The sequence below is a fragment of the Colletes latitarsis genome, chromosome 2, assembly GCF_051014445.1.
Source record: "Colletes latitarsis isolate SP2378_abdomen chromosome 2, iyColLati1, whole genome shotgun sequence".
Lineage (NCBI taxonomy): Eukaryota > Metazoa > Arthropoda > Insecta > Hymenoptera > Colletidae > Colletes > Colletes latitarsis.
Window position 1 is genome coordinate 18,381,914 of NC_135135.1, and position 17,078 is coordinate 18,398,991.

General features: G+C 38.1%; 1 protein-coding gene across 2 annotated transcripts; it reads right to left on the minus strand.

Annotated features, from left to right (window-relative positions):
- Nucleotides 1-279: 279 nt before the first annotated feature.
- On the minus strand, nt 280-11,374 carry LOC143351853 (uncharacterized). Of its 2 annotated transcripts, XM_076783883.1 has the most exons (6): nt 10,340-11,374; nt 7,631-7,761; nt 6,941-7,089; nt 5,470-5,529; nt 2,922-3,084; nt 280-2,443 (listed from the first exon to the last, which is right to left on the minus strand). In XM_076783883.1, exons 1-6 carry the CDS (start codon nt 10,803-10,805, stop codon nt 2,306-2,308), a joined length of 1,107 nt encoding a protein of 368 aa, XP_076639998.1. In that variant the 5' UTR covers nt 10,806-11,374; the 3' UTR covers nt 280-2,305. The 2 variants fall into 2 exon arrangements, with proteins under 2 accessions (XP_076639998.1, XP_076639999.1); XM_076783884.1 differs by lacking the exon at nt 5,470-5,529 and having other exon boundaries at nt 10,340-11,365.
- Between the last annotated feature and the right edge of the window lie 5,704 nt (nt 11,375-17,078).

Genomic DNA, 17,078 nt, shown 5'->3' on the forward strand with positions numbered 1-17,078 from the left:
CTACGATCCTGGTTGAGCAAGGTAAGTTACATAATTGAATTTAAAAAAAAAAAAGGTTACATGGAAAAACTCCAACGTACAACAAGATTCATTAGAAAACGTAACGGAACTTACCTTCTTTGTTTCACTTATTGTCCGCTTAGTTTATTGTTGCAGTTAATAATCTTTTATATGCTTCTTCTAAGAAACAACAGATTAAACACTTTTCAAGAAACACAATTTTTTTTCACCTGCTGCTTAGAACGGAGAAATAAATTTGCACAGAAATACATGAGACGGTAAAGTTTTACTTGGCATTTTATTTAAATAAATTATTTCCTGCGGATGAAAAACTGGAATTCCAAAGCAGGAAGGTTTTCAAAAATTTTCCTTTGTTTCTATTTATACTGTACGTTAGAGAATGCAATTGAAATATAAAAACAAAAGAACATCGAAGCTTAGTAATATATTCTTCGCTCTGAACAGTATTCTTGCAATTACGATCGATCGAATAAGTTGTATTAATGGGAAAAATGTTTTCAATTTCACTGAAAACAGTTTTGAAAGAGAGGAAAAGGAAACGAGCGATTTAAATTTCCATAAATAATATATTATTAAATGCTCATAAATACGAATAAATTAAAAGTCGAGGGGGAAAAAATGGAAAAGAGCGAATAATATATTATTAAAGTTTCATAAACACGAGCGAATTATACATACATAAGGAAAATTTATTTCTATCGAGGGAAAAAGGACAAGAGTGATTTAAACTTTCGTTGCGGAACATGTTATTAAATTTCCATAAATACGAATAAAGCGCATATCGCCGATACGAGCGCGTAAATCAAGGACAGAAAATCACTTTCCACGTATGGCATTTCTTAAAATAATTTATTCACCAATATGAATAAGTAGATTGTGTAGCAGGTCGTCGATGACGATTACGAGCGCAGGTTCGACACGTTTGTTGGATTTGTATCGAGTTTAAATGACACATAGCTTCTTAAACGCTTTGTCGCTTGTGTACGCAGCTTGTAAGATAAATATACCAGAGATTCGTGGGTTTATACGTGTATTTTACGTAGTGTCTTACATATTATGAAAAGCAATCGCGCTTCCAGTCACCGAGCATCCGTGCCACGTAGGTACTTTCGTTATAGAGCTCAGGAAAAAATATTTCTTGCATTTTTTTTTCTTTCTTTTTTGTTTTGGTCAATGTACGATTAGAAGGCGGGGGTTTGCGATTCGAATATTTAAAATAAAGTCACTCTTACCCTCTTTATAACTTTCACGCGGCTAAACGTTTCTCAATTCTTTATATTACAACTTGCTAACGAAAAATTTAATTGTCGGGCGACAGCGACAAAAAAACTTTGGAATTTTGATGACGATGAAAATTGTCCAATCGAAAGTGAATAATTGTATAAATTAATTTCGACGATACACTCGCGGGGGATGCAAATTATCGTTAAGGAAACCACGATAGAAATCGATGCTCTTGTATCACACGGAACGGACAGTATTGTCGAAGCACGAGTCTTATACGAGCGTAGACTGTTTCGTAGGAATATACGGAAGTATCGTTTCGACGTAGAGTATCGATAGTTCGACGGGGGATGTCCGAGAGAAAAAAAAACGCCACCAGTAAGTATCTATCAAAGCGTGTGCCTACTTTTCACGAATCGATGGTGCGAAAACAGGTTGCAACGCAAATAAATGTTAAGGTACGTATCAACGATATATTATTATTCGTTATAAAAACTGCTATAGTGCAAATAAGTTCGATAAAATAAGGGTAGCAATCGCCATCTTCTTGGGTAACATGACAGCCCGACTGAAAATCTTTTGCCAACAAAAGAAATCACCGATCTAACGAACGAATCCTGCACCTTACGAAGCCCGAGAGAAAAAGAAAACGTAGTCGACGAAAATTTCCTCTCTCGCGTCGTTCGAGAAAGGAAATTCAACGAAACCAAAAGATCCTAAAAGCTACGCATAGTTTAAACGAACCCGTTGCGTTACGCGATAAAGAAAAGAAAAGCATAATGTCGCTGTATATATAAATTTTAACTATGTCGTCGATTGTTCGAGTCTTCGATACATCGACGATTCGAGTCTCGCGGAGAACTCGAAGGGTCTTCCCGTGGTTCTTGTCCCGATCGATTTTAATATACGTTCGATTGTAGAATATCGCTTAGCCCTGATTATAGCAATGCGGTAGAAAGTGATAGTAGTAGCATAGAGCGATACATTGGCATCGCGGACCGACGCGTCAGCATGTTACGCAGAGAAGAGGCAGAAATCGATGTGGATTCGAGTGCCAGCTCTAAGAGAGGAGCTTGTCTTCGGGAATGGTCGGGCTGGTCGCTGACGGTGCCGCGGATGCACGTCTCGCGGACTCCGATTCCCGAAGAGCGTCGTCGAAGCTCTGTATCGAACTGGACCGCGAAGGCACAACCTTTGTCTGAAAATAGCAAATTCTCCATTAAATAATATCACCAACCCTACACACAGTTTCGAGAATCTTCAGTCTTCAGCATACAGATTCACACCAACTAACTTGACAGCAACAACCACACGCATGATCAAATAAAAGGATCTGTGTTCTTATATCTACCACAATTTTTCCAGTCATTTCTGAACACACAACTTTTGGACGAGCTTGAAAATCCAACTAGTTTCCTTTTTAGATTTGTACTAACTAAACTAACTTGACAAAAAGATCTGTATTCTTATATCTATCACAATTTTACCAATTATTTCTGAACAAGGTAACTTTTGTACGAGCTTGAAAATTCAATTAATTATCTTTTCAAACTGTCTTGTGTTGTCTAGAGTCTTCAGGTATTCATTAATTGTTTTGTACATTTCCTCGGGGACTTGTATTTAAATTTTAGTTAGATTTTTCTTCGTTGCTTGTCCAACGGTAAATCATTAAGTACCTTCATGTTTTCGTAAGCAGACCCGACTCGTTCCTCCAACGAACGAAAACTGTCGGAGTTGCGCATTTGGCCCAACTTCATGGACAGTCCACTTCCAAAACCACCGAAAATGCTAGTCGTCTTCTCAGCCGTGGTCTTGAAGACGGATTCTGTCTTCTGGAATCTATAGCAGGCGACATTGTATATTTATTTTAACGAAACGTTTGTCCAAGCAAGGTCAGATGGTCCGTGGTTGCTGATGGTTCGGTTAGGACTCGAGAATGAATAAAGCGGATGATACTGCATCATGCGTTTCTTCACACACTTAGCGATGGGACCAATACCATTAACTATAGATACCAAATGAAAAAGTACCATTTTGTATCGAACCATTTTGAAACATGAAAGTATCAGTATCGAAGATCGAGTGGATTTCTTCACGATTTGCATAGTTATTTACACGTGTATTATTTTTATTAGGAATAAAGCTTGCATTTTTATTTATTTTCTTCTTCGAGCAATTTCGTGTTTAATTTGGACTTTCTAAACAATTAGAAAATTTAAATTCTTTGAGGCTCGCAATGTTTATATTATGAAATTCCAAATAGTACTTCGACTTACATTGCCTATAATTTCTTAGTAACAAATCGCTATCTCACTTTTTAAAATTGATATCTCATATTGCAATCTTGTTTCGTATCAAAGATTTCTATGAAACAGTAGTATTTACTTGCATTTATCGACACAAGTTGTATTATATCACTGTGGTTGGCTCTTATGTTCGCCATTCAGTACTGACGATAACGCAGCTGTTTTGCTGATAATTTTAATTGCGAATATACGACAGGCAAATTTTCGAGAAACAAAGCAAAGTATTTTGTTATCCGTTAGATTTGGCTCTAATAAAGATTATTAGCATTTTTACTTGCAATTTAATGCTCTTTGTTGTTTTAGTATAAGAACTATGATGTTCTGCTTACGAAACAGAATTTTTCACAAGAAATTTACCTTTTCACTGTCAAAAGTAAACATTGGATTCTATCGTTTGTACATAAATTTAATGGTTTCAAAAATGTATGAAATTTCACATTTCATAGTATTCTACAGTGTCAGCGGAACTGGCATACCGAGTTCCTGAAATGAATGTTAATGTCAGCATAACTGGCATTCCGAGTGGAAAGGATTAATATTCGAGGCGACGAGACACGACATAGCAATTCAAAGTTTATAATTGCAATTTTTGGTTAGCCGAGTATCTCGGAAACTATTAAAATGGACGCAAGTTAAATAGAATTTATTATTATATATAGTGTAATTCCATTTAAAAAAATAGAATTTAATTCGTTGAAAATTCTTCGAGTATATTTATCTAATATCATTAATATGCAATCGTATCAGTCCCATCACTATAACCCGTGACACTTGATTAAACGCAGCAACTAGAACGAAACGAACGACTCGAATAAATTCGAAACTCTTAATTATATCAAAAAATGTTTGAAATAAAAGTTACATGATTTCAGAGGTCTAGTTTGATTTGGTTTTTTTGCCGAGATTATTAAAACGGGTGTTTCTTAATCATATACAATTCTAACATCCTAACAAAAATAAATACATCTATAATCTTGCAAAAATAGAAGATATTAATTTGATCTTTGGTAAACATAGTAGTAATAATTTAGGAAAAATATCACTGGGTGTAATCAAGTGTCGCAAACTGAACTCTCGTTAATTAATTACAGCATTCTACGTATCGTTCAATCGTTGTTACGCAAAGCTTACGTTTTTACCGATCCGAAAAACTGATATATCAGTGTTCTATTGGGAAATTAATTTTTCGCAATTTGCCTGTTTACAGCGTGCTACTGGCTGAAGCGTTATCAATTTTATCGATACGGTGAGATTGGTGCGAGATAATCGAGCAAACGAAATCATAACGCGTCGAAAACTACGATCCAAAATTTCTCTCCGACGCGAGGAAAATGTATAAACGCGAGGAAAAGCGTCTTTTCGGTTTCACGATTAACTTTCTACCGTCGCGGAGGAAATATTGGATCCTAAGGAAAACGTAATTAATCAAAATTAGTAGTAATTTTGCTAGCTTTTATTTTTAAAAAACAAAACAGGTATAGGTCTTACAAGCGTCCATGTATTTACTGACTTTAAATTATATTTCGTGCATGAACGTTTTTTATCGAGCATAAGTCAACCTTAGATGCGAAAAAATCTATAATTGTACATATAAGAGACAAGTGAAATCATTTACGTTATCATTACGAAGCAAACATTCCTTATCTTTTTTTTCCAAAATAAGATGCAATCGCATAATCTTGTTTCTGTGTATAACCTTAAAACGTAATTGTATGTAATGTATGTTTGTGAGCAGTTCAATAGTATACAATGTATATTTTAATGTAATTATAGATTTCTTTACATTCGAAGACCTATATGTACACTTGGTCGTAAACGTTCACACACGAAGTATAATTTTAATATCAATGAATATACGGATGCTTGCGAGCCTTATGCCTTTTTTGTTTTTTGAAAACAGAATTATTTGTGTACTTACAAAGTGTTCTCGGTGACCGCCTTGGTGAACTGACCGAGTTTCTCCCCGACGTTCTGATAACTGAATGAGAACCCAACCAAAAGTCAAAGAAAAGTGTTCTACGTGTCTGAAGGGCAAAAGTAGCAGAAAATAAACGAAAAAAGGGTACGGGAGGATCGGTAACCGTCACCGTACGCGAAAAATAATACGATAAATGATAAATATACAGCGTGAGTGTTGTGCAGTGCGTTTCGTTTCTCCTTATTGTAACCGATCGCAGGATTCTCCTTTCTTCCCCCAACAAAAACACTATTATTACTACCAACATAATTGAAACGTGCGATAAAATATAGAAATTTGTTGACACAGCGAACAATTCGATTCCCTAATATCAACATTTGATCAAAGCGTTAATTAAAAAAATATTTTCACTGCTTTTATCGACTCGTTATACAGGGTATTCGGCCACCCCTAGGAAAAATTTTAATGGGGAATTCTAGAGGCCAAAATAAGACGAAAATCAAGAATATCAATTTCTTGATAGAGGCTTCGTTAAAAAGTTATTAACAATTAAATTCAAAAACTTCAAATCGTTCTGGAAAAATTATTTTCGGTTGCGGGGGTCAATTACAATCATTTTTGGTGAAAAGACATACTCCCGAAATCCTACCCACTTTCGAGAAAAAAATTCAGTACTGGCGGAACTTTAAACGTTAATAACTTGTTAACGAAGCCACTATCAACAAATTGCTAGTCTTGATTTTCGTCTTATTTTGGCTTCTAGAATCTCCCATTAAAATTTTTCCCAGGGGTGGCCGAACACCCTGTATACGTCATATTAATTCCCAAACATCAGAAGGTTCTTACACATGTTTAATTTTCCAGAAATTTTCTCTGGACTTTTTTAATATATAAGCTTCACTCTATAATTCTATCCTGATATTTAAACATTGTACCCTGTACCAACAAGCTTTCCATACCTCTGACCACATGTGCGAGCATGAAAAAAACAAAATAAGAGTTCCCTACCTACTCGAAACGATAAAAAGAACTCGGAAAATATTCCATAAACGTTTACTTACTTTATAGAGAAACTGGGGAACGCTTGTTCGTTAAGTTAAATTGATTATAGATCGGTGGAGTATAGTTCTAGCAACCTTGATGTCTCTGTAGTGCCAAGAAGCTCTTTTAGCTATAGGTCTATCCGCTCAATTATTCGCGCGTTGGCATTCGTAATTATGTTTGGAGTCCCAGGCGTCGGCAGCGTGTCGCGAACAGAGATTGGAAAACGGCTCGTAAAATCGTTAATTAAATCGAACAATCGCGTTCGTTCGACGTGAAAGCGAAACAACGGAAACACTTTGTTGCTCGCGAGAAATCGACGCGAAATCGCTGACGAAACCTAACAAAGACTCCATTCGTGCAAGATGAGGGTGAAAGATAGAGACAGAGAGAAAGCGCGTGCTTTTTTGATAGCGAAATAAAAACGTACACTTGGCTCTCCTTAACGTTTTTCAACCCCTGATTCATGTCCTCGGTGATCTCCTTCCACACGCTGATGCCCAACTTCCTCTTCAGTTCCTGAGAGACTCTGATCTTGGACGCCAGCACGTGCCTCAGAGTATGGATCTCCTCTTCGACCTACGACACATGAATATTTCAACCTCCTCGTGAGAAACTTCAACCTTGGAGCAAGAATATTCACACTCTTTTAATTTGGGTTACAAAAATACCATCGTAAGAAATTCTAATTTGATTCAAATTCGATTTATAATCATGGAAAATCTTGTTAGTCAAACTTTAAAGCCATACGAAAAAGATTTTAAGTCGACACTAATCTCTTTAAATATATAAATTTCAAGCAAACGACTATTAGTTGCATTCTATTTTGTACATATTAAAAATTGCACAGTATACAATTTGTCGTAGTTTAAGAAGTCCTGAAGTAACCATTTACAATAAATTAACTACGACCGAATATCACGAAAAAATTTCTATCGATTTCGAAGTTTGCAAGTAAATCTTGCCCCCTGGAAACTTGTTACTCGAAAAGGAAAAAAGTTTCGGATTTTCCTAACTGGGAAGAACGAATAACGGAGTCACGGGATTTCTAGCTAAGTCGTATATCACGATTTCATCTGCCTGGTGTTTTCATCGGAACATAAAATACTTTGCTACGTACCTTGGACAGTTCTGCGCTCCATTCTGCCTTCTGACGATCCTGTTCCTCCACGGAGAGACCTTGCAACTCGCTCACGACGGTATCCGACGACGGTGAAATATAGCCTGACGAGTGAAGAGTGGCATCTTCTCCTGGAAAACACGAAACGCGTTAGGAAACACCGACAACGAAATAGAAACCGAGTCTGTGTTCTAAACCAGCGATTCTTAACCAAGGACCCAAATTTGTGCAATTATTATTTTGCATAGATCATATTAAAAATGAAAAAGTTTTACTCCTCTTCACGTTAAAACGATTGAAACGCGTATATTATTATCTTTCCAATACCATGAATCGCATTCATCTACGGTGCATCGACTGGAATAATTGATTATGCGACCGAGGAACAGTTAGAATAGAATATCCATCAGCGAGATACGCAGGCAACTCTTCTCTCCCATTAATGCATTCTGTATTTTGCAACGAACGACCGACGCGTGCAATAAATTCGACGATGTCGCAAGATGGACGCCGAAACGAGAAAAACCAAACCGGTTCGATTTATAAATTCATCATTGATTCATGTACTTTCGTTATCTCTTCGACTAGTTTATCGTTACGTGTGCGAAATCGAGAGATCCGCGAGTGTAACTGGAGGACTTGCGGATTTGTCGACGATACACACCGCGGAATTACGCAAGCGACAGACAGCTTCGAGTTAACAGGGACAGATTATGGTCGTTTTCTCGATCGAATTACGTTTAGACGTAGCTACCAACTCGGATCGCGAGAATCGATATCTTTTTGCTCGAGTTCTTCTCGGTGGTTGTTATTTTACACTGGTAATTTTGATTTTCGAAGTAAAGCAGTATCGTGGCAAACGTTAAAGCTTTTATCAGATTCACAGTCGAGACGAAAAAAACCTAAATTAACAAGTTCAAAAACGTTTTTGCAAATATCGCTTGTTTCGACGATCGTTTTACTCCTTCGAATAACTTCCAAATAAAATGTATAAATTGGAGATTATTACGCTGCAATAGTAATTACTTTGTTGGTAACAATTTACGTAAAATCTTACGTGAAACATGAAAATTGAAAGTTATTTTAGAAAGTGACATTTCCTACTGTTACTTTTGAAAGTTACACAATAAGAGCATTTCCCGACTTCCGGGAATGTATTATTCAAAAACTCAACGATCAAAAATAAAATAAAACTGTACGAAAGGATCTTCGCGTTTCTGAATTTTAATATTCATATTACAAAAATATAGTTATCGAATATCGAACTTTTTAGAGACTATAATATTCTGCTTAAGAAAGGAAGTATCAAGGTTGATGAACTCCACGCGAGTACTTCCGATTCTCGTAACCGACTACGAACCGTTTCCTGTCTGTTATTAATTTCTAGACGAGGAAGAAATACATTTTTTAAATTTTTAATTATATATCAAAGTTACGGTTTACCCCGGAATTGTTTTACAGTTAGTAACACGAATATTAATAACCGATACCAAGAATCTACGAATTCAAAGATTTATTTTAAAAGTTATTCTAGCGTCGAACCATTGTCATAAATATAAATATTTTATATTTCTATGTGCGAGTTTGGAGATCCTCGAACCTCTGTTTAAGAACCACTACTCTGGAATACTCAGAACTTCCTGTAATTACATAAACAAAAAGAAACTACGGTACGCGACTAACTGTTTCTGCTTTTAGTTCTTAGAAACGATTAATTTAACTTTTGTTCCCCGTCTTCTCATCCCCGTCTAAACTCATGTATATCCTGGATATCGCTAATTTACAGACAGCAGAAACTTTCACGAGTTCAGTGACGCGAGACGGTGTTGCAAACAGTAAGAACATTTCGATCGAGGGCGTGCAAAGGAATTTTAACTAGACGAAAACTTTCAACGGTGCACGTTTAAACTCATTAAGAGTTCGTCGAAATCTACATTGTTCCAAACAACTCCCAGTATATCTCAAACCTGTCTTGGATTTACACAAAGTAAATCGAACAATGGATCGTTAAAACTTCGATGTACGAATATTCCTGTTTTTGGGAATCGATTAGAGCACCTGGCTTTGATAAAGTTAATTGAAATTTATTTAAATTGTAACTAAATGAATTCTTCTTTGCTCTGTTACGAGATAAAAATTGTATCGGAATTTCAAGGCGCGTTATCGTTTTGTCGCGAACCGTGGCCTAATTTATTTTTCCAAGCTAGAAAATATCCTATTCGGTAGAACCGACACCGTAAAACGCTGATACGGTTCTCGCTTTCATATTTTGCAATGTCGCCCTACTTATGGTCTTTTGTGTACCGATTCCAATTCGCGCAAGAACTCACGACAATGCAATAAGACGATAGTTCAGACATCGCGCAGAAACGTTCCTTTCGCTTCCACGTAAAGCTGGAATTTGAAAGAAGACTTTGCAGACGTTCGAACGCCACGAATAAACGAGTATTATATTATTCAAGCATTTGTATATTATTAAGTACCTCCAAATCATATCAGAATAATTTCGAACAGATTGAGTCACGAGGCTGCAAAGTAGAAGTTGAGTCACGAACGTGGGAAATCTTGCGAGAAAAAAGACGTTTCATTAAACCTGATATTATCGTTTGCACGTGTGAACGTCCTTAAAATCGAAAAGATCGGAGAATCGAATTAAACTCGAAGCGAAAGTTGCCAGACCAGACTTCATCCCCGTATTACATTGTGCACCTTTTACCAATTCGAGGAACTTCTTGTAATTCTGGCTGTTGCTGATCCTGGCCAAGTAGGGCTTCGAGAAGTCCTGGAATATCACTCGAACGGATCGTTTCTTTCTTCGTCCTCGACCGGTGGCGCCGTCCTCGGCGTCCGGTGTGAAAAATTGCGTCTCCACGGACAGGTTCGCGTCGTCCACGACGATCTCGTCGATCTCGCCGTTCGAGTCACGCCAGCAATGGACGACGATCTCGTCAGCGTCGTCGCTGAGCTCGTCGATGTCGTCGAAGCTCGGCGTGGCCGTCAAATTCGAGTAATAAACGTCCTCCTCGTACTCCAGCGACTCGAACTCGTGCTCGTTCTCGCTGGGACAGTCCTCCTCGCCGTGTTCCTGGCACACACGCGACCTCGAACCCTGCTTCGACGACCCCAACCGTCCGTCGACCTTTCCTTGCTGGACGTCCGGCATGTCGGTTTTCATGTTATCGAAAGTGGTAATTTGCTAAATAGGTCCTCGGTCCTTTGCACTCTGACGATTTATTCTTTGTCGACGATAACTAACGATTATCGTACACTTGGAAACAGGTAAAGTCGAGGCACCAAAGAGTTATCGCTGGGTCTAACCGAATTTCGGATCGTGGAAACGGCATCGCCAACTTCCAGACCCGGCCTCTATCGAATCCTGTTTTTTAAGCTCGAGCTCGCCATGTTGCCGAGCAGTTTTCTCTCTTGCTGTTTTGTTTACCGCTTGTTTTACCCTACTTTCCTCCTCCTTGCGCCGTAGAAACGAGTTTCGTCGAGAACACCGTTCGCCGTGACCGCCCGAAGAGCTACAACTGCGCAGATCGTGCCTCGATCGGGCAAAAAGCAGATCCTACGACGAATACCACTCGTTTCACTGTTTCCGTCGTTGGTATTACCGATCGCGATCGATTCTTCCGTTTTCGATGGAAGTTGCTAGGATTGGAAACACCGATCTCGATCGAGGAACCAAGAACGTGACCGCGATGGATCCAGCCGACCACGTGCACCGATCGCCGCGTGCAGACGACGATCACAGCTGGCGCGATCGTTCCTCGTAGGCGAGTAGATCGCTGGGCTTCCGATCTCGACCGACAGCGACGCCAGCGTCGAGCCTCCACGTATCCAACAAGGAAAGAAATCGCAAAGGTTGCTCGTTCCACCTTCGCGAAGAAGGTGAAAGGGGAAGGGGCCATAGGTCCCCACTCTCCGTTAGGCCCGTTTCTTCCTTACCTAACTGCCCGGATACGTTGAAAAGTAAATTTACAAGAGATTTTCATTTTTCTTTACAGACTGTCGCGTAGAAAATAATACATTCCAGAAGAAAACCTAGTAACTTTACTAGTTCATTTTATAGATCATTGCAAATCACAGGGGCCATGATTTATTTTGGGCCCTCTTATAAGTTCGTAGTCCTCTACTGTTTATATGGACGATTTACCACGAACGTTGCTAACTGATTCAGATTTATTGCGTTGCGCTCAATTTGTTAGATGGAAGATAGCAGATCTCAGGAGAGGAGAAACTGTACCACTTTGATTTTAACGATCTTTTGTTGTGGGACGATAGAACACATATTTCCAGCGATACATGTGAAATATTTAGTTACTTGATAATTTTAACGATCTAAATCCTTTCAAATCCTCCATAGTATGGGTTAGTCTTATTAATTATTTAATTCAACAGCTCCTTATTATGAAATCTGTCCTAGAAAATCTTCATCCATTTCTATCGTTTCACTCAAAATATCTTCTATTTGTGGTCCTCGTCTTTCTTCTCAATTACTCTCGACTTGTTCGATTGAAAATTCTTGTTGTTCAGTTCCAATGTTCTGGCTGGCTGAATATACGACAGAAATTAATTCTTCGTCCCTGTTATCTTCCATACAAGACTTCAAACCTTTCTATTTGCTTGTCAAGAGTCGACCACGAGAGCCTAAATGTATTTGAAAATAGTTCACAAGCCATTTTACTTTTCTCTTTCCACTTGTATGTAATTTAAAGACTGTGGTGCTCTTCGAGATCGCGATCGCGTCGTCTTGTTTTTCCAGCAAGATTTTGCGTGCACGTGGAAACAAAGTCACCGAATGATATTTCACGTGCGATAATGATTTCCTTTTTTTTACTCCCATGAACACGCGACGTCGCGTAGAGCAACAAGGATTCGACACGTAATGAAAGGCGAAACGAGAGTCATGCTTGGCATCCGTGCGTTAAAAGAAATCTTTCAACGAGGGTATTGCGCAATAACGCGATATAGAGTCTAAATTTTTATCGTGCCGGTCTGGTTCGGTTCAACGCACGTATTACGGCAGACGAAATCTAGACGGCAAAAGACTGGATTAAGTATTAAAAGAAAAGAGTGGAAGAGTCTATTCTTGCGAGGGATTTCGTTGGTTGAAGATGACGGAACGGAATCCTCGATGGTTCGTCGACCTCGACAGTTAAGTCTCTTCTTTCGACAGAAAAATCTTTATCGAAAGCAATATTAATATAAAATCGTTTCTTACAACCGATTTTTGTCACTCATATTAATTGATTTTTAAGAAATTAGATGTTTATCTGTTCGTCGGTGTATTAAGAAAATGAACCATAGTAATAGTTCAAAAATCGAACGATTTCTTAGACTGAAATTTTTTTTAACCATTGTACGGACAGTATGAAAAGACTACGTCCGATTAACGTGACAAAGAATGGACTAGGAAGCGACGATAAACGTCGTCTTTCGATATCGTCGCGAATCTTGAACCAAACTTTGATACGATGGGAACCCTAGGTAGAACCGGTTCATCGGCTTTCGGTTCGATGCAGTTCTAAATACGGGCTTCCTTGGGTAACAGGCACTTCAAGGTTAACGACTAGCTGTCGTAATCAGCCACCGATCAAATGACCAATCCTTGGAAAATGTGGGAGTTAAAAAATTCATGCTGCAATTCGTAACACTTTGATTAACTCGTTGCGCATACATTGACTCGCAAATTTCTAGTAAATCGAACGCTCCGAGTTAGTGAATCTTAACCAAATATATCTGGAACGCCTCAAAAACTAAAAGAACTCGGTCTTTATATTGTTAATAATTCGATAAAATGCTGGATTGAAAATTGGTTAATTCAACGAGAAAGAAATCGTCGAATGTGGCATTTTATTTGCTGTATGCACAGCTGTGCATGTTCTGTTATTTATGCATGGCCTCTATGGTTTAAGTTTCTCGATAGTTTCCAAAGTGTCTCGTATTTTATTGAACATTTCCAATTACGAAGCCTCCAACCGATAAACAAACAGAGAAGTTTCAACCCTTTCCGTTCGTGACGCAGAATTACGAAATAAAGTTTGGTGGCAATTTATGTTGAACGAAAAATAAAATTGTTTTTACTTTCTTGCTAACACATATTTAAAATTGGGTTTGTTTCACGATACTCGAGCACTTCCTGAATATCGTCAGCTGTTACTTAAAGTATGCTTATACCCGAAGAGAACCTTAATGATCGATTCGGGGGGGTCAATAAATAATTAACTGTACGTGGTTGTTGCTTGTTGTAAATTTGTAACTTATTTCAACGTCGTCCAATCTTCGATCGAACAGTAAATAATTATTCTTCTTATAATCAACTCCAATTTCTAGTCTTTTACAAAGTCTGTTAAATTCTTATGCAATTATTCCACGATTTCTGAGCGTTTCTTCCGTTACAGTACGTTTTCCTGCATCGCTGACCTTTCGTACGTTTTTCGATCACGCGTTATAAGATTCTGTATCGAAGATCGTGCACCTTGGGCTCCAAGTTTCTTAAAGCACGCGATGTCTGAATTGCCAGGTGGGTCTAACCGTAAGTTCAAGTAAAGATCGATAAAACTGCCGTGCAAAGTATCGGCCAAGCTAACAGCTTATTGTTAAGGCTGCCAGCTGGTGCATCGAGGGATAGAAAGTTTCACTTTGTCGAGCATCAACGTCATTGTTTTCAGAAAATTGCTAATAAGTTTCGCTTAACCAATTCGAAGAACATTCTCTTAACCGATCCGCTATAGCCAATCGTGATCTTTCAAGGTCTGCACAATACATTTCTCTACCAATTCTTTTTCTAAAACTTCTATCATTACAAGAAATGTATATATAAACGAATTAATTATTACAAGAGAAATTCTTCTATCCCTTCGCGTATTCGATCGTACGAAAATACGAAGCTCGATTAACTTCGACGTAGAAAAATCGAGAAAGTTAACGATATCGAGTATATTCAGATAAATCGCGATATCGGCGCGTTTACATCAGTGGTATCAACAGCGTAAACCGCAACTGTGCAAACGATATTTATAGTCAGCCATCAAAACAGCGCCGTTACTTTGACTACTTGAAATTAAATGATCGTTTACGGTCTAACGATAACGAGCACGTTTGTGCATTCACGTGAAACTGACTGTGAATCCTAGTCTTCAACTTGGAGGCTCCGGAGCTTCAACTATCAACCGCGACAAAATTTTCACGATTAACGAAAAATCGTATTACCCATCGCGATTACTCGTTATTAAATAACAATCGAGAGAAGCAACGACGGTCGTAGCAGTGTATTTTATCGGTGTTTCACGTGAAACTGGCTGTGAATCCTAGTCTTCAGCTTGGAAGCTCCGGAGCTTCAACTATCAACCGCGACAAAATTTTCACGATTAACGAAAAATCGTATTACCTATCGCGATTACTCGTTATTAAATAACGATCGAGAGAAGCAACGACGGTCGTAGCAGTTTATTTTACCGGTGTGACGAGTGTACGAGTGTCCGTATAATTTTTTAGTCGTCGATATAACGTTGCAACCAGAACGACCGCGAGTCGCGATTTCCGCGAACACGATACGAACGGAGTCAGCTTTTGAAACTTTCTCCTCGGGATTGTCTGTTAGATACAAATTATGCGAACTGGTTCGAACCACGATAACCGATGAGTCATTTGCCAATGCTGCACGATCGGTTTCGTGACTCGAAGGCATAAAGATCGGTATCCGGTTTTCGGGTCGATTCGCGGTAGACTGATCTTTCCGTAAATCCGTCGACGATACCTTTCCCCCTCTTTGTCGATCTTTTGCAGTCACGTTCGAAAGGACAGAAAATATTTACATTGAAAATAATGAGACCGTTACTGTCAACAAGGCAGGAAGACTCTTGCATAAACGAGGCTGTTAGAGCGTGAAAGATAAAACACGTGGCTATGGCGAAAGCAAGGTTTAGAACTCTTTGACGCAAGCTGTAAAAATAGGCTTGGTCAAAATACGAGAATTTCAGCTGGGTCAATTGCGTTCGATACGAGCCTAATCGTTTGAGCTCCGTATTTTGTTTACTCCTCGAAATAAATTTTTAATTAAAGAAATCACAATTGATTATCTTCGTTCTTATCTGGAAGTAAAAAGATATAGAAAGTATGTACGATATAATTTGCTTGAAAAGAAGAAATACATAAATGTGCAAAAGTACCAAAAAATGACAGTCTTAATAAAGAAAGATTGCTAAAATTATTTTAAAGCAATTTATAACTACCTCTTTCGAACTATGATATAATATTATTCTAGAAAATAGTTCTGATTCGCTTACAACTTTAAGTAATCTAGTAATTTTGCGTACTCTAGTGCTCCTGGGACTCTGGAACTCCTAATAGCTTTACGTGACTTTCCAAAGCAAATATACCGTGGAGGAAAACTTATTCGAATTTCCGGGAATATATTTCGACGTTAATTTCTAATATCATGAACTCGTAAAACTTACCTATTACTACAAAAGAATTGTGAACACTGTTTATCTTGTCGCGATAAATTTGAGAAGTGTGCATTGAAATACCAGATGCTGTTCTTATAAATATCGTGACTAATAATTCTTCAGAATTTTAAAATACTGAAAATATATAACTCTGTATTTTGAGCCTACTGAATATATTCATGAAACAATTGTCGAATAAATTACAAGAAAAACGTGATAAACTCGACAATCTCTGTCGTTATGCGTGAAAAAATATGTAACAGAATTTGAATTTATTTTGAGGTGTATAACGATATACTGAGATAACTATATTCGCGATAAAATGACACGGATGTTACTACATACATATATTATACACACACAGAACGATATCGGATACGACCTTTACCTATCATCATTTTAAAATCGTTATCTTTTTCAGCCACTTGTGAATCCGTTCTTGCCACGCATAAAGTGCAATTATTAGTCCCCAACACTGTCACACGTAATACATCATAAATCAAGACTTCTCCGAGTTAACCAAACATTTTAACGAACAGACTATGTTGCACAAACCACGAAACATTCAATCCGTTTTAATTTTCCCTACTTCGAAATTTTATAAAATATCACAGTAACACGTTTGTCAAACGGAGTATAATAAAAACGAGCCACATTCGTCCGTTGAAACGTTACGTTAAAAATGCTCCGTCTCGAACGAAGACTGAGCAAATTCTAATTACGTTAATGAAATTAACGTCTGCCATGATAAACGAATAACACGCCGGCACCCTATGCGATGTATTTGTCCGTGCAATTGAAGAGGTTAGGACAACAATGATTCAAACTGTACACATTGCAATGTTCTGTAAACGCGTCATTACGATTGTCGATGTTACGACGTCGCGATTGTTTGTTTCGCTCCGAATGAACAGGAAACGGAAGTCGGAAGGTTCTATAATTCAATGTCAAACGTAAAAATTTCGAACGAAATTCCGAGCAACACCGTCCGGTTT

Bases quoted from the DNA above. Each gene is read 5' to 3' on its own strand.
- LOC143351853 (XM_076783883.1), bottom strand. From the start codon at position 10,805: ATGAAAACCGACATGCCGGACGTCCAGCAAGGAAAGGTCGACGGACGG. The intron at 5,530-6,940 runs GTACGTTTTTAT...GTTCTCATTCAG, and splicing joins AACGTTAAGGAGAGCCAAGT to TTATCAGAACGTCGGGGAGA. The intron at 3,085-5,469 runs GTAAGTACACAA...CGCCTGCTATAG, and splicing joins GCGGTCACCGAGAACACTTT to ATTCCAGAAGACAGAATCCG.